This window comes from Myotis daubentonii, chromosome 1, assembly GCF_963259705.1.
Source record: "Myotis daubentonii chromosome 1, mMyoDau2.1, whole genome shotgun sequence".
Classification (NCBI taxonomy): Eukaryota; Metazoa; Chordata; class Mammalia; order Chiroptera; family Vespertilionidae; genus Myotis; species Myotis daubentonii.
The window spans coordinates 66145698-66168313 of NC_081840.1; the positions used below are offsets into that span (position 1 = coordinate 66145698).

At 41.6% G+C, this 22616-nt stretch overlaps 1 protein-coding gene across 3 annotated transcripts in view; it reads right to left on the reverse strand.

Annotated features, from left to right (window-relative positions):
* Positions 1-689: 689 nt before the first annotated feature.
* RTF1 (RTF1 homolog, Paf1/RNA polymerase II complex component) overlaps positions 690-22616 on the reverse strand; it is a 65790-nt gene continuing 43863 nt past the window's right edge. For 2 of the 3 annotated variants that reach the window (XM_059656069.1, XM_059656152.1), the window contains exons 5-18: positions 21880-21994; positions 20007-20118; positions 10538-10673; positions 9889-10066; positions 9331-9413; positions 7711-7798; positions 7505-7612; positions 6592-6669; positions 5971-6092; positions 5727-5784; positions 5220-5297; positions 4531-4626; positions 3679-3790; positions 690-3449 (exon numbers count right to left, since the gene is read on the reverse strand). In XM_059656069.1, coding sequence (XP_059512052.1) covers positions 3343-3449; positions 3679-3790; positions 4531-4626; positions 5220-5297; positions 5727-5784; positions 5971-6092; positions 6592-6669; positions 7505-7612; positions 7711-7798; positions 9331-9413; positions 9889-10066; positions 10538-10673; positions 20007-20118; positions 21880-21994 — 1471 coding nt within the window. In that variant the 3' untranslated portion in view covers positions 690-3342. The remainder of the gene's footprint in view (positions 3450-3678; positions 3791-4530; positions 4627-5219; positions 5298-5726; positions 5785-5970; positions 6093-6591; positions 6670-7504; positions 7613-7710; positions 7799-9330; positions 9414-9888; positions 10067-10537; positions 10674-20006; positions 20119-21879; positions 21995-22616) is intronic. The other variant, XM_059656107.1, reaches the window with a different exon arrangement.

Below are 22616 nucleotides of genomic sequence, written 5' to 3' on the forward strand. Positions count from 1 at the left end.
ACCACGGGCCTAGGCTGTCCTCTGCTCAAATCCCTGCTCTCTAGGGCCCAGGGAGCCCACTGCTGCCAATAGTCAGGTAGGGCAGTGATAGGGAGTTGGAGTACACCTCTTTGGACTAAGCTGCTGGGTGAAGCAGTGACCCGCCTCTTCCAACACTAGAGGCAGGCTAGGGCTGGGCACCTCCCACTTTCCCATCGCTAAAGGAGAGGAATGTGCTTCTGAGGGAGAACAAGGTCAGGAAGATCTGAGACACAGGCAGTGGGTGTCAGAAGCCCTTGCACATCTTCCTGGCTTGGGGCATTTCCTCCAGGGTCACACGGGTGCCCTGGGCTCCCCCCTTCACCAGAAAACAGGATAGCAAAGAAACTGCTCCCAGGCCAACTGAAAGCTGGACAGACCACATGCTCACTGAGGTTAGTGCACCAGGAGTCTGCCCAGTTCTGTCCAAGCGCCGTGTATCTTCCAAGGTAGGAAGTAAATCAGGCCAACTGAAGGTCACTAGACAACTGCCATACCAAAGAGGCTTCTGGGCAACCAGGCTGCTGAAGAGCTGAAAACAGCCACTTTCATTTTGGGGGCAAGTAGGACTAAGAGAAAGGAGAGAAAGCAAAAGAGAGGCTCTCATGGATTTTCAAAACACGACTTTGAGAGTTGCCACTCAGGATGCAATCTGTGGACTAAATCTGATCCTCTTGTTAAAACGGCATAAAATTTATTTACAAATATCTGTACAGTTTGTGTGACAGGTCAGGATTTCACAACAGAAACAAAGAAAACAAAAGCATTATTTTTCAAGGGAAGTTGCAGGCGTAGACTTTCCCTGCACCTGTCAGAAGCAAGACAGACAAACAGACCTATACATCATGAGTTAGGCATATGGACACTGGCCTTTTTGCTTCTTGGAAGGAAGTGAAAAATGTATAAAACAGCCTTAGGTACTGCACCCATCAACACTGAAACCACATTGTGGGGGGTAGGGGTGGGGTGTGGAGCAGGGGGGCCCTGCAGCAATTTCCCAGCACAAGGAAACAAGAAATACTGTGAACCACCAAGAAGCTCAGCTGATTCTATAATTTCATGTCTTATGCCTGGGTGGGATTTCAGTTCCGAGGCCCTGCCTCAGTTGAGACTGGAGCCAAGTCCTCAGTCTTGATTGCAATCACCAAGTAGGCTACTCAGTGATGAGTTAACTTTCGGTCTTCTTTGGTTGGCTTTTCTCCCTGCTATTTTGGCGTCTCAGAACGAAAGTTTCAGCAGCTGCATGTGGGGAGGTAGTGGTGAAGTGGCTACAGTGTGATGCAGTTTTAATAAAAATTTTATTACACAGCCATAATGTAATTGACACTTCTCCAAAATCCAAATGATATTAAATACAGGTCTACATGGTGAATCAGAATGACTCCAGCAAATTCTATGGATTCTATAATTTCATGTCTTTTAAAACCAGGGAAGAGAAAAAAGTCCAAGTCAGTCATGATAGGAGAGGTCCCAGCAGCCTCCGGGACTCTGCTGGAGTTCAGGCAACATTTAACAGTCTGTGATTCCACATTTATACAATAGTCTATAAAGGGTTCCGGTCAATGGACTATTCAAGTATATATGATTTTAATGAGTCCATCACCACTCCTTTGCCCAACTGAACTGTGTCACAGCTACCACATAGCTGTGTTACAGTTATATTTATCAATTTTACAGTCACAATACTTTTTAAAAACCATTCATTACTGCATTTTTTAAAATAAAAAAGTGTCAACTAAGTTAAAGCAATGCTGAGGCTCTACTAAACCCAGAAGAGTTATTAGCAAGTTCATTTTTATGTTTAAATACAACTTAACTCCATGATTTCCCATCACCCCACGTCCTTAAAGAACAGTAGAGAAGAAATACAAAGCAGAGCTTCTAGCTAGATTTCCTCTCGCTCTCATGGGAATCAGCAGCTCTCAGCTGTTTCTTTAGCTTAGTTCTTGGTATATATAGTCAGCTGTACTTTGTTCTGAAAAGATTTGTTAAATGCCACTTTTATTTACACTTGGAGCTTTACACCTGAGAATGATTATCAAGCAGTCAGCTTATCTCTTTTCAAACATTTCATAAAGACATACGCACTTCTTTGCTGGCTTCACCCTAGCTGCACAATATATATATGTATACACACACACATATATATATGTATACACACACACAAAACTGCACATGCTTGTAACATTTGCAATCTAAATCTTTTTGTGTTCTTTCTCTCCACATCGTGTTAAATACTTTCTCTTAAAAACAAAATATTATTCTTACCGAAAGAGCAAAACAGAATCACTAGAAAGATACAAGTACATGGGGTGGGAAAAGACTCCCTCTACGCTCAGGCAAGAAGCTGTCCTGTACCCATGGGACGAGCAGGACGCCTGCACTGCCCTCCTGGGACTGGCCGTGGGCTTCCCTCCCACCCGCCAGGACACGGACTATAGGGAAGGGGCCAAACTGGGGAGTTCTCTTCGAGGTGGGGAGGTGATGAGGAAGAGGAGGTGGGGAAGGGGAGTTACACAGCTACAGCAGTCAGGCCTGTTTATTAAGAAGAATCACATTTAATGAGTTTCTTTCTTGCAGTTTCAGATGCTCCAGTACAGCTGAAAAAAATCTGAAACAGCTATAGACCCATGACAGACTGATACAAAGAGTACTGCATTTTTAAAAAATGATAAAAAAATCCACACACTTGCAGACACACACACACACACACACACGCGCACACACACACACACATTCTCTCTCTCAAATAGACACCCCTCCCTCCCCACAAATGTACACTTTTTGGAAACTAAATTGATTTTGAAAACCCCTCTTCCACAGAGATGGGAAGAAGAGTAAGATGAGGAGAGAGGATGGAGGACTGTAGGTGCCCAGAACCCACTCCCTCCACCAGGGCCAGGTTCCAAATGTTCAATGTTTGGATTCAAGGCAATCCAGAGAGGAGACTGCCCAGTGCTGCTGCTATCACCACCAGGGGCTCCAGCAAGAATCCCAGCTTCACGGTAATACTGAATGCGTGCAGAGTGGCCAATGAACTGTGCTGGTTTAAAAAAAAAAAGGCAAACACAAATCTAAAGACATGGATAAAGCCCAAGAGAGCCCAGGTCCACACTGGGTGAGGCCTGGAGGTGGGAGCGTTGATGGAAGATGGTGCAGACAAGGGAAGTCTATACAGCAAATGGTTTATATTACAGATGACTGGCAGCTTAGAGTCTCTTCCCAGTTTCTACTGCTGCTCCCGCCCAAAGAGGGCACAAAAAGGAAGAGGAAAGGCGGGACACTGATGGGCATGCAGGGTCAGAAGCAGCAGGCTGGGTGAGCTCAAATAAGCCCCCGTCGCTTTTTGTAGTCTTCCAAGTTCAGAGATCTCCTTGGAGCCCCATCCTTGGCTGGTGGAGCCTTGGAGGCGATGGCCAAAGCCTTTGACTCTGTGAGAAAGAAGAGCACAGTGGCAGCTAAGGTTCCTACAAAGTAGTGCTTTACTCCTTCGGGTGGCCTTCCTGCATGTCCCTATTCCCTCTCAAAACATACCTGCAGCCTCTATCAATACTGAGGAGCAGAACCCCCATTTCTTCCCTAAATCAGGCTGCCCTGCAGGCCGAGAGGGCCATGGAGCGATCTGGTCCTTGGCCATTACCACTCCCCGCCCTCACCTACCTGAGCTGGGAACTTGTAAATCAATCTTCACATCAAAATCATGTACTTTGAACAAGTCTTCTGAGAGGTCACTGGCTGACTTAGAATTCAAATCTTTATCCTTTCCTTGACCCTGCAATGTGAAGAGGAAAACTAATTAGAAAAGCATAAATGTAAGTGGACTTCAAGCAGCACTAATGGTAAAAGCTCTTGCTCAAGTTTATTAGATCTTCCTACTAAGGCTCTTTTCTGATTCCTTTTCTCAGGACAGGAGGCCACAGACAAAGAGGTTTTTTTTCTGAAGCTTAAAAGCAAAGAGGAGAGGGCAGGCTCATGCCTATGGTGTGAGGGTAGAAAGATAGGCTTAAGACAAACCAACCTCCTGACCCAAGATTTCAGGAATTCCTGGTAGTTTGGGCTCTACAGGAAAAGATCTAACTTAGGCAGAAAAGTAGTTCTCTTTCGGGCAGTCCTCAGTTTAGATTTTCAGTTTTCAAAGAGCTTTCACTTTCATCATTGTCTGATCCTCATATGTCATATGCTCCTCCTAATTTTCCTGTGAGGTAGGCAGGGTATAAGTATTATACCCATTGTACATAAGAGAAAAGTGGATCAGAGGACTGGATGCCAGTTGCCTAAAGCCACAGTGAAAGCCTTAGTTAAGAAGTGGTGCTGGGTTAGAATTTAAGTTATCTGACCAAAGTTCAGCAGCTGTTTTCCACATCTGTACATAACTGGGATGGAGAAAGGATGGTCAGCGGGACTTCAGGTTCCCCCAGATGGGAAAGTCAAGTCCAAACTAGGCCAGGTTCTGCCTGGTGTCCAGGCCCGCAGCCTCGCTCCACAGGCACGGGGGGGCAGAGCTGCACTCACCTTGCTCATTTCCTTTGGAGCATCTGGTAACACTCCAGAACCATACTTTGCATTCAGCTGGGCCAAGATGGCAGCTTGAACAGCTGGGTCTCTGGACTGAGAGAGGAAAATAAGATTGTTCAACACTCGGACAGTCCTACTGAGATTCTTTCCCATCTACCACCATTAACATCACAATCACCACAGTGGTCCCATCAGCAGCTTAGTGGGGTTTTCCTCAAGGCAGCAAAAAGCTTTGAAGCCACGCCCAGTCTAGCCAGCTCTAGATGGGTGACCCAGCCTACACATTTCTAATGTCTGTGGCACAGGGTGGTTTAGTCCATAGGTTTATATAAATCTATGCCAGGCTTTTACCACTTGGACATCCTATAGCAAGATAAAAAAAAAAAAGAAGTATCCAGACCCAAGAGTTTGAGGCAAGCAAATCCCACTAAGACATTATTTTTAACTTCTTTATTAATCTCCTAATGCAGTGGTCGGCAAACCGTGGCTCGTGAGCCACATGCGGCTCTTTGGCCCCGTGGCACGGGCCACGAAGTTTCTATCGCACTGCACGTGCACGCCCGCACGTGGTATTTTGTGGAAGAGCCACACTCAAGGGGCCAGTTTGCCGACCACTGTCCTAATGGAACTCATTTTATGTCCCAGAATGTAGGTCCTGAGTAAAAACGTCCTCTTTAGGCACTCACATTAGAAACGATGGTAGGTTTGCATTGCCGTCTAGTAAAGGGATCCATCTGTTGGTTTTTCATGTTGTGACTTTCAGCCTGAAACAGAAAGCATGCATTACAGAACGGTGTCTCCTTTCCCCACCTCTCATCATGAGCTCACATATAAGTAACAGTCTTTGCAAGGGCCTGAAAAAGTCAAAGCTGTCTAGCCCTCTTTCCCCCTCAAGAATACCAAAGCAGACGTGGGGACAACCACCTAAGGAACAAAACTGGAAACAGATAAATACCTGTGGAAGAATCTAAGGATGGGGAGGGGTAAGACATAGCAGAAGACTGCTGCTTTTCATTATAAATTAATACACTGAATGGGTGTATGTATACATACGTACAGAGCACATATGTGTTAAGTGAACACATTATTACAATAATTTAAAAAATAAACCCAAGCAAGATGTAGAGAGGATTTCATATCATTTTACTAACTGAAATTATGTTCAATGATCCAGATAAAGTTGTCCTACTCACCACAAGGGCCTTCTCAGACTCCACAATATTCCATTCCCGGTTCCGCTGGTTGATGTAACTAAGGGTGAAGAAGAGGAATGAGTCAGTGGGCTGTGAAGTGAGGAAGGGAACCACTGAGTTGACCTCAGAGAGGTGAGGAGCCAGTGCAGCACAGCGTGTACAAGGCCACAGGCTCACCTGATCACTGTGGCAAGGTTTGTGGACCAAGGATAGGAACCCAATCAAAACAGGCTCTGTTACACACCTAATAGCAGATATGTTCTTGGTCCGCTGGCGGTCCAGGGCCTCTGCCCGCTCCTCCAGCTCATTCAGCTGGTCTTGGATTTGTTTGGCCTTGTCCTGATCCCCCAGGTCCTCTGCCATGGCCTGCACAGGGAGGAAAGTGTGTGATTTTGGCTACAATTTGTATCACGTGTCACCTGACTTCCCGCACAGGCAAGCTACCTCACGATATGAACAAATGACAGGAGGTGTGAAATAACACTTAGAACTTATAGTAGTAACACGTTCCCATATAGCTACCTGGCTCTGGGCCTCTGCTAGTGTTAACGCCAGAACGCAGGCCCTATATGTCTCACTCACTACAACAAGGCTCCCCTATCCTGATGTGAAGAATGGAAACCACCTACTGCAGCTGGGCGTGGCAAGACAATCCATCTGTTCAGACCTAGACTGATACTACCCTAGGGTCTATCTGATCACACATGAAACTGAATGATTAGAAAGTAAGACGAAAAGAACAAGCAAGATCAGTTTCAGTTTATAGAAAGGAAAATCCTGCCTCTGCTGACTCGCCAGGGGGAACAAGTTTGATTCTCACGCAGCCTCGGAGGGCAAGGAAAGAGGTCTGAGAGCAAGTCCTTACCTTTTCCTTTAGCAGCTGAGTCTTCTTCATGGCATAGTTAGGCGGAGCTTTCCTGAACCTTTCTTTCTCTTTTACAATCTGTACCAGAGAGGAGATACCAGCAGTGAGGTATTCCTAAACTATTTTTGGAGAGGCTAAGTGAGCCCATTTTGGAGGCAAGCAACTAGTTAAAGGGGGGCTGCTCTTCCTACAGCAGTGTCATGCCCCAGAGAGAGCGAGTTCATTCCAAGGGATACTATGCTGCTTCCGGGGTCACGGAGATTCTTCTGGGACAGTCTGAAGGAACATGCACCAATAAACAGCAGCAGCCCAGAGGCCTGGTACTGTAAGGCTAGCCACTGTCCAAGAGAACAGAGATCAAAGAATTTTACCAAAATATTTTGGAGGAAAAAAAACTCTTGAAGGACCAACCCTAGCAGAATACAGATCCCTGAATCCTGAATACACTTCTATAGTCTAGAACTTCAAATGAGAATGTATAGAAAATACTCTGATAAACTATAAATAGTAAGAGAGCAGTATCAGCATTCCCTCATCCTCATGCAATAACAGCACAGCTAAAAACACCAAGATGTAAGGAAGGGAGCCCTAGCCAGTTTGGCTCAGTGGCTAGAGCATCGGCCTGCAGACTGAAGGGTCCCAGGTTGGATTCCGGTCAAAGGCATGTACCTCGGTTGCAGACTCCTCCCCAGCCCAGGCCCTCACCGGGGCCCCTGCAGGAGGCACCCAATTGATGTGTTTCTCTTACATCAATATCTCTGTCTCTCCCTCTCTCTTCCACGCTCTCTAAAAATCAATGGAAAATATCCTTGGGTGAGGATTAAAAAAAATGATGTAAGGAGGGAAAAGTCATGCTCTTCTCTAACACTGGTTCTTGATGAACCGCTAGGCTCTGAAGTATCAGTTTTCTTACCTCTTCAATGTCTTGATCATTAAATTTATAATTAAGAGCTTCTTTAATAGATAATTCCTTCTTATTGATTTCATCTAGAGTGGGCAACTGCATGCCAGCAGAAAACATCTGGACCAAAACATGATGAAAGGTCATATAATAAGTAATTTTGGAAAGGAACGCCGTAACCGTTTTCAGGAACAGCTAGGTGTTGTCTGCCCACTTACCGCTTCTTTCCACTTCATGAATTCGCTTTCAGTGAATTCTTGGTTTGAGACAAACTCTAGGCGGAATACCCGTTGGTCATTGCCATGCCTACATAAGAAAGAGACAGCATCTCCAAGAATATGTTGACAAGTACCAGCAAAGCAACCCTACCGGACTGTGTACCATCTATATCTGTGGTTCTCAATCCTGGCTACACTTTAGCATCATCAAGATTTTAAAAAATTCCAGTGTCAAAGCACCTTTGTAGATAAACTGAACAAGAATCTCTGGGAGCAGGAACCAGGCACTGAAATTAACAAACAAAGCCTCCCAGGCTGTTCTAAGGTGCAGCCAAGAGTAAGAATCAGCGCAGCTGGCTGCCTCTGGCTGCCTCTGGCTGAGTGCTGACCTATGAACCAGGAGGTTTTTGGTTTGATTCCAAGTGAGGGCCCATGCCTGGGTTGCAGGCTTGATCACCAGTAGGGGGCATGCAGGAGGCAATTGATCAAGGATTCTCTCTCATCACTGATGTTTCTATCTCTCTCTCTCTCTCTCCCTCTCTGAAATCAATAAAAATTAAAAATAAATTTAAAAAAAGAAAGCTATGGACTTGGCCTGGTACTTCAAAAGTCCATTTATAATAAAATTTGTCACAGTCAATTGGCCTCCAGAATATGAGATACCATGGATATATTCCCTGGAGAGGAAGAACACTGTCTTTCTACTGACCCCTGTGCTGACAAAGTTAAGAGAATCAGTGCCATTCTCCTAGAGCAGTGGTCCTCAACCTTCTGGCCCTTTAAATACAGTTCCTCATGTTGTGACCCAACCATAAAATTATTTTCGTTGCTACTTCATAACTGTAATGTTGCTACTGTTATGAATCACAATGTAAATAGCTGACATGCAGGATGGTCTTAGGCGACCCCTGTGAAAGGGTCGTTCAACCGCCAAAGGGGTCGCAACCCACAGGTTGAGAACTGCTGTCCTAGAGACAGTCACTCGCTGCACATCATGGCCACTGCCCTCCCCAATTGGATCTTTTCAAACAGAGCAATGGAGATAATGGGGATGGGAGAAGGAATGGGGAGGACTCGTAGAGAGCACGTTAGGCCATGGCAGAGCAATGTCTGTTACCTGCCATTGGCAGTGGTCCTGGCAAACTGCTTCTATACCAATGTGGGGCTTTAGAATCTTCAGGAGCCAAGAGGGCCGGGATTTGTGTGTATTTTGTTGTCACTGCTATCCTGATACTCAGAACAATGGCACATAGCAGACATTCAGTAAGTATCATGTCACCGAAGAGGAAACTAAGTCCAGAAAGGAGACCTGACTTGTCAAAGATCAGGGTAGTTAGTGCCAGTGCCACGTCCAGAAAGCAAGCCTCCTGACCATGCTCAGGAAATGCTTGTTGGGCTCTGCGAGGAGGTGGTCTTACAACCTGACTTTTTACTTCTATATGTCCTACCACTTCGTATCTCTGATTTCCCCTAGGAGAGACATATATCCTACTTTCTCTCCAGGCAACAGCATAATGAAAGTCCCAGAAAACCATCACATTGGGAGAGAGTAACAGCCCACACAGGCAGTGCCTGTTTGCAATGGGAGCAGAAGTGGCCACACAGAAACACCCCTCCTACCGTAGCTGTAGCCCTTTGTTTGTTCTGGTGCCACCAAGCTGGTAAACCTTGGCAGTTTCCACAACACCCGTGATCTCAGCAACCTAAGAGAAAGGACAGAGACAATATTCAAAACAGAGTCAGCTCTCCACACCACTCTCTCTTTGGCTCCATCTACCAACTGCAGACGAGTGACCCTGCACTGAGAGGAGTCCACAGCTGAAAGGTGTCCTGGGCCCCTTTCTCAGGTTTAGAACTGATGGCCAAACACCAGGAGCCGGTGAGCAGAGTAAGCGAGCACCGGGGGAGGAGGCAGTTAGCCTGTGGGGCTCATGAGAAGCTTCCCCTCCAACTTAATCCTACCTATTGGGGGAGGTACTTGGAATTCCAGAGGTCAGTTTTATCAAATATAAAGATCATGGAGGTCAGTTCCCACTGCCAAGCTTTCCAGGATAAGATACGGTAAGACCATACAACCCAGAACAAATGGGACTAGAAGAGTGACAGATTTATGCAGTATCTCTTAGAGAGTAATTATATTTAAAACATGGATAACTGTCCAAGGAAAGAAACACCAACCCGGTAAACTGGTTTGCTGTTGTGGTTTCCAATGCCAATCCGTACAAAACATCCTGTGACAGTTTTAGCAAAGAAGGGCATATGACACCAACGTTCCAGCTTATGCCGTGATAATCGAACCCGATTCAGTTCTTCGGGTAAGGACACTGGTTGTGATTTCGGAGGGATCTCTTCTTTCCTGTGAGGAATGAAGGGCGCTGGGAAAAGTGTTCATCATAAAAACTGATCCAGATAAAACTTAACAAAGTCAAAGTACATGTGATGAAGGCAGGAGAAATAAATGAACCGACAGGAAAGAGTGGTCACAGAATCCTGTTATTAACCAGTACTGTGAGCTGTGCTGATAAGGCTGCCACCTTCCCAGATCACCTATTAGAGTAAGAAGACAAATGGAAGCATCTGGCCATGGGGGTGACGTGATGTCAGTTCTACCTCCTGGGCCCAAATGAAATGTCCAGGGCTTCAGGCCAAGAGCTAAAGGCAGGAACATATGTCTGGGCTAATGTACAGGGAACTCAGCTCCACAATTCAGGGTCCTGGACCAAACAACATTCAGAGACCACACAGGGAGATTCTGGAAACTACACTAAGCTTCTCCTCAAAGAACCCACCTGTCCCAACTACCAGACCAAAATGTACACAAGCTTACTCTTCTTCTTCATCAGAGGATGATGTTCGGGATGAGCGGTCTGTCTTTTCACTGGATTTGTCATCTTCCTCCTCCTCCTCATCGTCAGAGTATACCTCACTGGTTTTTAATGGCTGTTTTTTGGCGAGGAGCTCAGCTAAAAAGAAAGGGAAAATGTTTACTTAGCTTCTCTCAGTAAGAGACTGGAATATTCTTCATCTTTGAAAAAGAACTAACACATTGAAAATGACTTGATAGCTCCATCTGCTCGAAACTGGATTGTGATGATTTGGGTACATGAAGAAGTGAGACCCTGGCCAGTCTCGCTCAATGGGTGGAACATCGGCCTGCAGACTGAGGGTCGCAGGTTCGAATACAGCAAGGGCATGTACCTTGGTTGCAGGCTCGATCCCCAGCCCTAGTCAGAGCGGGTGCAGGAGGCAACGAGTTGATGTGTCTCTCTCACATCAGTGTTTTTCTCTGTGTCTCTCCCCATCCCTTCCATTTTCTTTTTCTTTTTTAAAAATATTTTTATTGATTTCAGAGAGGAAGGGAGAAGGATAGAGAGATAGAAACATCAATGATGAGAGAGAATCAGCGATGGGCTGCCTCCTGCACGTCCCCCACTGGGAATTGAGCCCACAACCCAGACATGTGCCCTTGGCCGGAATCGAACCTGGGACCCTTCAGTCCGCAGGCCAATGCTCTATCCACTGAGCCAAACCGGCTAGTACATGTGATTTTCCATTTTCTTTAAAAAAAAATCAATGGGAAAATATCCTTGGGTTAAGATTAACAAAACAAACAAACAGGAAAACAAACAACAACAAAAAATGAAGTGAGTTAAACCCGAGTTAAATCATTTAAGCCTCAGTAGACACAAAAAGGGCTGGAATACTGTTTCTAAGTGGGCAGAAAGGGTCACAAATTGTACTGACAATTGTTTTTCATTGCACTTAAGATACTTGACGATGGTCAGGAAAGATGGGGGGAAATTTTATGATGACTTCAGAGAATCTTTGAGTAAAACTTTAAAGAGAAAGCAGCTACAGATAATTATGACACAAATGGGCATCACTGTATTCCAATAAATATTATTTACAAAAAGGTAGTTTATCAACTGCTGCTCGACATAAAATATAAGGAGTGATTTCTAGGATATATAGTAAAGTGAAAAAGCAAGGTAGAGAAAAGTGTGTATGGAGTGCTACCATTAATCTAAGACAGTAGGTGAATCTGTGTCCTTTTGTTTAGGGGGGGAAAAGGAAAGATAAAAAAATTTTTCTAAGTGGTTACCTTTTCTGGGAAGAAGGAAAGGGGTGAAATAGAAAGGTATAGTGCTAAACTTTTCTGAATATACCTTCTTTAGTAGATTTTACTTTGGAACCTTGTATTTTATACAACAAAATAATAAAAAGTAATTTCTATACATCACAAACAAAATGAATGAAGTATTCATTTGATGACACAACCACACAAAAAGGAACTATAACAAGCGACTTTAAAATATAGCCATTAAAAAGATAGACATAGACCAATAGAAAAGAAAGCCCAGAAGTAAATCCTTATATATATGGTCAAATAATTTTCGAGAAGGGTGTCAAGACCATTCAATGGGAAAACAACAGTCTTAAAAAAAATGGTGCTGGAAAAATTAGATATCCCACATGTAAAAACACCCCACAAACAAAGAAGTTGGACCCTTACAACTGTATACAAAAATTAACTCAAAATGGATCATAGACCTAAATATAAGAACTAAAACTATAAAATTCTTAAAAGAAACCTTTAGGGAAAAAGTTTCATGACACTGGATAACAATTTCTTGGATATGACAACAAAAGCAGAGGCAACAAAAGAAAAATATTAAGTTAAAAATTATACTTCCATCAAAATTAAAAGCTTCCATGAATCAAACAACACTATCAAAAGCAAAAAGACCATCCTGGCCGGTTGCTCAGTGGTTAGTGTGTTGGCCTGTGGAGGGAAGGGTTGTGGGTTCGATTCCTGGTGAAGGGCACATATCTCAGTTACAGATTCCCTGGCCCCTGTAGGAGCAAGTGCAGGAGGCAACCAATTGATGTGTCCCTCTCATGTTTCTCTCTCTTTCTCTCCCCCTCCTCTCTAAAAATTAATGGAAAATATATCTTTTTTGTGTGTGTGAGGATTAACAGCAACAAAAAAAAGACCAAATGGGGAAGACATATGTGAAAATCATACACAGTGGAACCTCGGTTCTTGAACTTAATTCTGGAAGGCTGTTCAAGAAGCGATTTGTGGAAAACAGAATCATTTTTTCCAATTATAAATAATATAAATTAAATTAATCCATTCCAGACCCCCAAATGATTCCCTATTTTAACCTTTCTTATATACAGTACATGTCTAATGTATTGTTTAATCTATAAACACTTTTAAAATTAAATTTACTGAACCACTCCCTACTAGTCTTAAATGAATCACTTTTAGTGTTCAATCCAGGGATGTCTTTCAGGTCAGCATGCAGCATCATTGCTTGTTCATATATCGCTGCCTCTGAAATAGCTGTCACTGCCTAATTGCTTTTCGTTTCTCCAAATCAGCAAGTTTTTCTACCTCTTTCATTGTCTGTGATCATTGTTTCTTTCACACACTTAGCAACATTAGCACTCTTTTTTCTTTAAAATTTTTTTTAACAGAATGATTCTGTTGATTTTTTAAAAAATATATTTTTATTGATTTCAGAGAGGAAGAGAGAGGGAGAGATAGAAACATCAATGATGAGAACGAATCACTGATCAGCTACCTCCTGCATGGGGACTGAGTCACAACTTGGGCATATGCCCTGACTGGGGATATAACCTTGACCTCCTGTTTCATAGGTCAATGCTCAACCACTGAGCCACACCAGCTGGGCAACATTAGCACTCTTGATGGCCTTTTTTATGTTTTAAAATTGTGATAATTTGCCAAAACCGGTTTGGCTCAGTGGATAGAGCGTCGGCCTGAGGACTGAAAGGTCCCAGGTTCGATTCCGGTCAAGGGCATGTACCTGGGTTGTGGGCACATCCCCAGTAGGAGATGTGCAAGAGGCAGCTAATCGATGTTTCTCTCTCATCGATGTTTCTAACTCTCTATCTCTCTCCCTTCCTCTCTGTAAAAAATCAATAAAATATATTTAAAAAAAAAATTGTGATAATCCTTGATATTGATTTCACCAGCAACAAAAGCATTATCTCTGATGCCTGAGAAACACTTTTTGTCATTCTCAGGTATCAGCTTGAAAGGGTTGTCAGTTTGAAAACAAATTGGTTGACAACCGAATTGTTAGAGAAACAAGGTTTGGCTGTATTTAATAAGGGATTAATAGTCAAAAAATATAAAAAACACCTATAACTCAACAACACAGAAGTTGATTAAAAAATGAGCAAAAGCTATAATAGATATAACTTCATCAAAGAAGTTATCCAAATGGTCAATAAGCACATGAAAAGATGCTCAACATCACTAATCACTAGAGAAATGCAAATAACAATCACATTTCATATCCACTAGAATGGCTACTATCAATAAGACAACAACAAGTGTTGGTGAGGATATGGAAAAAGTGAAACCCTCATACATTGCTGGTGGGAATACAAAATGGTAAAGCCACTTTGGAAAACATTCTGGCAGTTTCTCAAAAGGTCAAACACAAATTTACCATATGTTTCAACAATTCCAGTCTTCCTCTAGCTGGGTTGCTCAGTTGGTTAGAGTGTTGTCTCAATACGCAAAAGATTGTGGGTTTGATCCCCGATCAAGGCACATACAACAATCAACCAATGAATGTATAAATAAGTGGAACCTGGCCAGTGCAGCCCAGTGGTTGAGCATCAGCCTATGAACCAGGAGGTCACAGTTCCATTCTGGTCAGGGCACATGCCCGGGTTGCAGGCTCCAGTGTGGGGGTGTATAGGAGGTAGTCGATCAATGATTCTTTCTCATTATTGACATTTCTATCTCTCTTTCCCTCTCACTTCCTTTCTGAAGTCAATAAAAATATTTTTTAAAAATAAATAAGTGAAACAACAAATTGATGTTTCTCTCAAATCAATAAAAGGGAAAAAAACACACCACACAAATCCATTCCTAAGTACTACATACCTAAGAGTAATTAAAAACATGGGTCTAATCAACAACCTATACACAAATGTTCATAGAAGAATTATTTATAGTAGTAAAAAAAAGCAGAAATAATCCAAATGTCCATCAAAAGGTCAATGGATAAATAAAATGTATTTATCCATAAAATGGAATATTATTCAGACATAAAGAGGAAGAAGTATTGATATACGCTATCTCATGCATGAACCTAGAAAATATTATGCTAAGTGAAAAAAGTCAGACACAAAAGACCATATACTGTGTGATTTGATTTCTATGACATGTCTAGAACAGGCAAATCCATAGAGCTAGAAAGTAAATTAATGCTGGGGGATGATAGACCTGGAAGGTGATGGCTACTAGCAAGGGGGTTTCTTTTTAGGGTAATAAAATATTCTAAAAGCCATTGAGTTTTACTGCACAGCTTTGTGAATATACTAAAAGCAACTGCCTTGTATACTTCATTTTATTTTTAATTTTTTAAGCCGAAACCGGTTTGGCTCGGTGGATGGAGCGTCAGCTTGCAGACTGAAAGGTCCCAGGTTCGATTCCGGTCAAGGGCATGTGCCTGGGTTGCGGGCACATCCCCAGTAGGGGATGTGCAGGAGGCAGCTGATCGATGTTTCTAACTCTCTCTCTCTCCCTTCCTCTCTGTAAAAAATCAATAAAATATATTAAAAAAATAATAAAATATATTTTATTGATTTTTTACAGAGAGGAAGGGAGAGAGAGAGAGTTAGAAACATCGATGGGAGAGAAACATCGATCAGCTGCTTCCTGCACATCTCCCACTGGGGATGTGCCCGCAACCCAGGTACATGCCCTTGACTGGAATCGAACCTGGGACCTTTCAGTCCACAGGCTGACGCTCTATCCACTGAGCCAAACCGGTTTCGGCTGCCTTGTATACTTTAAATAAATAGTATAGTACATTAATTATAGCTCATAAAGTTGTTATGAAAAACAAAACAAAAATCTTGGCATCCAAATTTTGGAATGAACTTATTCAGTATGAGGCTCCTAATAAGTTTTATTCTTAAAAAACAAAAAAGAAATTCAGAGACAAGATGGTGACTAAGTAAATGTGGTACTTGCATCCTACCACAACCACCTGAAATTTAGCTAAAGTGAAGTCCTATAGCTAAGTATATAAAGAAGAAGCCACAGACTGAAAGGGATGGAAAAGTTATTTCTTAAAAATGGAAACAAATAAACAAGCTGGTGTAGCAATGCTTATACCACAGAAAAATAGACTTTAAAATAAAACCTATAATGCCCTGGATACTATGGCTCAGCTGGTTGAACATCATCCCTTGCACTGAAAGGTCACCAGTTCAAATTCCAGTCAGGGAACATACTGGGTTGTGGGTTCAATCCCTGGTCGGGTTTCGAATGGGAAGCAACCCATCAATGCTTCTCTCTCTCCCTCTCCCTTCCTCTCTTTCTAAAATCAATAAAAACAACAACAACAAAAAGGCTGCCCTAGCCAGTGTGGTTCAGTTGGTTGGGTGTCGTCTAAAAGGTTGCCGGTTCAGTTCCCTCTCTGAAATCAATACAAATAAAAAAAATAAAAATAATTTCTTTAAAAAAAAATATATATATATATATGAAAATGGTGGAGAAATTTAAAAAAACAAAAACAAAAAACAAACAGACATAGGCTATAAGAGGTTGTAATGAAGGACCTAGCAATTTCACTTTTGGGTATTTATCTGAAGAAACTCAAAACACTAAAATGAAAAGACATATGCATCCATATATAATCACTGCAGCATTATTTACAATAGCCAAGATATGGAAGCAACCTAAGCATCTATCAACAGATGAATGGATAGCTCGGCTGGTATGGCTCAGTGGTTGAGCTTCGACCCATGAACCAAGAAGTCAGAGTTCGATTCCCAGTTGGGGCATATGCCCAGGTTACAGACTTAGTCCCTGGTGGGGCAGGGGGGTGGGGTGGGACATGGCCAATTGATGATTCACTCTCATCAATGTTTCTATCTTTCTATACCTCTCCCTTCCTCTCTCTGAAATAAATAAAAAAATAGATGAATGAATAAAAAAGTGGTATATATATAAAATGAAATGACTCAACCATTAAAAAAAGAATGAAATCTTGCTATCTGCAACAACATGGATGGACCTAGAAGGTATTGTATTGAATGTAATAAGCCAGACAAAGAAAGACAAATGTCATACGTTTCACTTATATGTGGAATATAAAAAATAAAATAAATGAACAGGCAGACCAGAAACAGACTCAATGATACAGAGAACATTTTGACGATTGCCAGATGGTTGGGAGAATGAGTGAAAAAGGTGAAGGGATAAGGAGCACAAATTGGGAGTTCAAATTAGTAGTTACAGAATAGTCATGGGGACAAAAAGTATAGCACAGGAAATATAGTTAATGATATAGCAATAACTATGTATGATGTCAGATGTGTACTAGATTTATTGAGGTAATCACTTTATAAGTTATATAAATGTCTTATCACTGGGTTGTACACCTAAAACTAATATAATACTGTACACCAACTGTAATTAAAAAATAATTAAAAAAACAAACCAAGCTCTGTACACTGAAAAGACTTACTATTATTTTTTTTTAAACATATTTTATTGATTTTTTTACAGAGAGGAAGGGAGAGGGACAGAGAGTTAGGAACATCAATGAGAGAGAAACATGGATCAGTTGCCTCTTGCACGCCCCCCCTACTGGGGATGTGTCTGCAACCAAGGTATATGCCCTTGACCGGAATCGAACCTGGGACCCTTCAGTCCGCAGGCCGACGCTCTATCCACTGAGCCAAACCGGTCAGGGCTGAAAAGACTTAGACATAATAGTCAACCCATTAGTATGAACACTTGTTGGATCTAGACTGTGGTGTCCACATACAATTTCTCATGAAAAAGGAACCAGAGTTCCTTAGAGAAATGGCTGATTCCAAATTCAGAAAGCAAGAAAACTGTTAAAAACTACTAGAGTCTCATATCAAAAGGACTTAGGCTACAACTGGTTGAAGATGGAACGATATGAATCTCCATATTATTACTGCAATGGATTGAAATGTATGAAGTATCTTAAAATCCATGAGTTCATAACGATATTCAAAATAAAGAAACGAACCTCACTGGTCACCTTTGGAAGTTGTCAAGGAACTATCTTTCTTTTAAAACCTAGTAAAGCAAAAAAAAAAATATCCAGCATTTATTCCGCCTTTCCTATAAAAAATAGTACCTAGTGGTAACTAAATAGCTGATGAGTAGTTTCTCTTTATTGAAGTAAACCCAAGATAATAAATGAAGAAAGAATAATAGATTATAACATCACCCTTTTGCAATTCATAATAAATTAAATGATCTAGGTAATGATTACAATGGCTGTTGAGATAGAACATTTTACTATTACCAATGCTTCACCGTTCTTATACCCATGCTCTTTGCCATGTGACTCAGTGTGAAGTTCCTCGCAGCCATTAATGTTGGACTTGGTAATGTGACTTGCTCGAGCCAATGGAACGTGCACACATCTGACACGGCCCATTCCAAGTCTAGGCCATAAGAGGCATCTCATGTTTCTGCCTGCCCCTATTACACTTCTGCCATCACCATGAGAAGAATGTGCCCTAGTTATACTGGTCTGAGGCAGGAGAGAGAGAGGTGAAACAGATCTGCTTCTATCCTGAAACTTGGGAACAATCCCATCTAAACCTGTATATCAAGCAACCCCTACCTGAATGGCAGATGCATGAGTAAGAACAAATGATTGTTTATCTGAGTTTGGGGCAGTTTGTTATTTCACATTATTGTGGTAATAGTTAAGTGACAGCTGGTAGTATCACAAAATGAAAGACAAGCAGATACTCTGGGTCCCCTGGTATAATATATCACTACCTAAAACTTAGTCTTCCAAAAAAACCCAAAATAGAAACAAAACAAATCCAGATCTGTCCAATTCTCTAACTACAAATTACAGGAAATTCAAGGGACTAGAAAAACACATTCACCACCACTAATGTGATATAGTCAGCATCTATGAAAAACTACAAGATAAATGACCCAATTTCTTCAAATAAACTGAAAGGGGCAAGCTAAAAAAGAGATTGACAGGAAAACCTATAGATTAAGTGACTTCAAGGATTATTAACAAATAACAATGTGTGGATTTTATTTATATACTGATTCAAATGATCAGATTAGTATATTTTATAGAACTAGAGAAATTTAAAGACTGACTAGATATTTGTATAAAGGAATAAAATGGTAAGGGATTCGTTGTTATCATTTTTTAGGTAATGTATCAGCATTATAGTTATATTTAAAATAAGAGCCCTTATCTTTTCAATATATTTCATTGTATTGAAATAATTATGATTGAAATATAATGATGCTGGGATTTACTTTAAAATAACCTGATGATCAAAAACATAATAAAATAACCTGATGGAAGAGGAAGTATAGTTTTAACAAGATTGACCATGAGTTGCTGTTACTATTCTTATGCACCATTCAGACTTGTTAGAGTAGATGTGGGTTATGATTGCCAAGTTTGCCCAGCACAGTTTTATCACTAAACGTTGGACTTGTTGTTGATGGAGTCCCATGGTAGTTTCAGTGTTAGACACAGTTTTTTCTACTATACACCTGTGCATTTTCTCTTTGGGTGACTGAATGAATGTTTACGACATTTGTGTGCAAAGTTACTCTTTTTATGAACTCTTGTGCCCTGTCAATGCATATTGCTCTGTGACTCTAGTATATCTTACCTGTACTGATCAAACCTAAGTAAACATTTTTATTATAACTCCTCCAAAACAAAACAAAACAAAAAACAAACAAACAAACAAAATGATTGGCCTTGAGGTGACTATTGAGGCTGGATGATGATGGGTTCATGTAGGTTCATTACACTATACTCTGTATGTTTTTGGAATTTCCCATAATAAAGAGCTAAAAAGGGGGAAAATAAAAATGAGCACTAGGGCCTAGCCGGTTTGGCTCAGTGGATAGAGCGTCGGCCTGCGGACTGAAGGGTCCCGGGTTCGATTCCGGTCAGGGGCATGTACCTGGGTTGTGGGCACATCCCCAGTGGGGGGCATGCAGGAGGCAGCTGATCGATCTCTCTCATCGATGTTTCTGGCTCTCTATCCTTCTCCCTTCTTCTCTGTAGAAAATCAATAAAATATTAAAAAAATAAATAAATAAAATAAAATGATGCAGCCACTTTGGAAAAAGTCTGGCAGTTCTTAAAAAATTAAAACAAACAAACAAACAAAAAAACCCCTCTAAAAAAAAAAAGAGCACTAGGAAGTCAAATCATATGATCAAAGACACCAAGTAGCATTATATTTTCCCTACTTACCTGTTCTGTTCTTCCGTTTTTCTCTCTCTGCTTTTAGCTCCTCCATGGCTTGAGATTTTTTATCTAGTTTCTCATCCCGTTTGGAACGCCGTTCCTTGTTGTGGGATGTTACCTGGGAAGGGAAAGATATGTAGGATGGCTCTTTTTACCAACTGGCTATGACTGTCTATACCAGCCGTGGGCAAACTACGGCCCGCGGGCCGGATCTGGCCCGTTTGAAATGAATAAAACTAAAAAAAAAAAAGACCGTACCCTTTTATGTAATGATGTTTACTTTGAATTTACATTAGTTCACACAAGCACTCCATCCATGCTTTTGTTCCGGCCCTCCGGTCCAGTTTAAGAACCCATTGTGGCCCTCGAGTCAAGAAGTTTGCCCACCCCTGGTCTATACCCAACAATTAACTATTTAGTTCTTCACTGTGAATCTATATTGGCTATAGAAACAGAAACTTGTTTAAAGGGGAAGAGCATCCTCTTGTGGACAAAGAGGATAGAGCAGTAGAGTCAGCCCCCATTTTCCCTGCCTAATAAACAGAAGCCTAAGAATTATAGGAATGAGCACTTTTTAAAATATATGTAAAATATATATACAGGCAGTCCTCGGGTTAGGTTGGACTCGATGTACGTCGTTTCATGGTTACGTCGCCATCTCCCATTTACTTATATATATATAAAAAAAGTTCCGTCATTTCTACATATGTGGCTTTATGTTTTTTATTATTTATTTACCACAAGTAAAGATCAGGAATTGTTATCTTTTTTTTTTTTTCTACTGTTTTACTTCATTACTACTGTGTATGTGCTCCATATGCGTGACGTAGGTGCTTATGCAGGTGGGTTCCAACTTATGGCAAAAATCACATTACATTACGCCATAGGAACGGATATCCGACATAACCTGAGGACCTACTGTACATATGTATTTTTATTGTTGACAGTATTACAGATGTCCCCCATCCTGCCCTCCCTTTTCCCATCTCTTCCCAGCCCCTGCCCTACCCCAGGCCTTCACCACACTATTGTCTGTGTCCATGGGCTATGCCATGCATGTATATAAATTCTTTGATTAATCTCTTCCCGGCCTCCCCAAACCCCTCCCCTCTGAGATCTGTCAGTCTGTTCCACACATCCATGCCTCTGGACCTATTTTGTTCCTCAGGTTATTTTGTTCATTAGATCAGGAATAAGCACTTTCAAGGACATCCTAGATCATAGCCAATATTTGCTGATATTATCAACAAAGCTTTTTGTGACGAATGCAGAGATGACTAATTTTCCCAGCTACTTTTACAACCAAGTACAGGATGACGTACACCTGACTGAGTAAACATAACTAACCAACTGGCTACCTTGGACAGGAGGATATTTACCAACTTTTCCTTAGAGGCTGTTCACACATCAGTTAAGCTGCTTTTTAAATGCAGACTTGAGTGAAGGATTCCTAAGGAATTAAACAGTGCAGCTAAGGGTGAAATGATATATCTAGAGAATGAAGACAGTATGTAATAGTCATGCACTAACTGACTTAGGCTGACTAATATAAACGCATCTGCCCTAGCCGGTTTGGCTCAGTGGATAGAGCGTCGGCCTGCGGACTCAAGGGTCCCGGGTTCGATTCCGGTCAAGGGCATGTACCTTGGTTGCGGGCACATCCCCAGTGGGGAGTGTGCAGGAGGCAGCTGATCAATGTTTTTCTCTCATCGATGTTTCTGGCTCTCTATCCCTCTCCCTTCCTCTCTGTAAAATATCAATAAAATATATTAAAAAAACAAACAAAACAAAAACAAAATATAAACGCATCTTTTATATAAACACACGAACTCAAAACAGATTTTATTCTTCCGATAATGAGGTCCATTGAATCTCCTACCTGAGATTCTTGAATCTGTGTCAGCTTTTTCTTTTCTTGCTCCTCTTCTTGCTTTTTCTTTTTTTCTTTCTTTTCTTTCTTTTTGGCTGTTTTTAGTTTTTTCTTAATTTCAAATCTGATTAAAAGATATTTATTTGTTTTTTTAAGTTGCAATTAAATATTTGTAATGACTGATTTCTATTAGACAGGAGAAAGGAAGTAAGTAGGGGGGAGGAGTTAATAAACGTTTTCTGCTTCCTTTAAGAAACTCCAATGTACAAGTACCATAAAAAACATTGAATATAGCCCGGCTGGTGTGACTCAGAGGTTGAGCATTGACCTATGAACCAGGAGGTCATGGTTCGATTTCTGGTCAGGGTACAAGCCCAGGTTGTGGGCTCGATCCGCAGTAGGGTGCATGCAGGAGGCGGCAGATCAATGATTCTCTCTCATCATTGATGTTTCCAATTCTTTCTCCCTCTTTCTTCTTCTATGAATAAAATATATATTTAAAAATATTGAATATAGTCTGGCTGGTTTGGCTCAGTGGATGGAGCGTCAGCCTGCAGACTGAAGAGTCCCGGATTTGATTTCTGGTCAAGGACACGTACTTCAGTTGCAGGCTTAATCCCCAGCCCTGGTGGCCCTGGTCGGGCCCAATGCAGGAGGCAACCAATCGATGTGTTATTTCTTACATCAATGTTTCTCTCTTTCTATCTCTTCCCCTCCTTTCCTCTCTCTAAAAATCAATGTAAAAA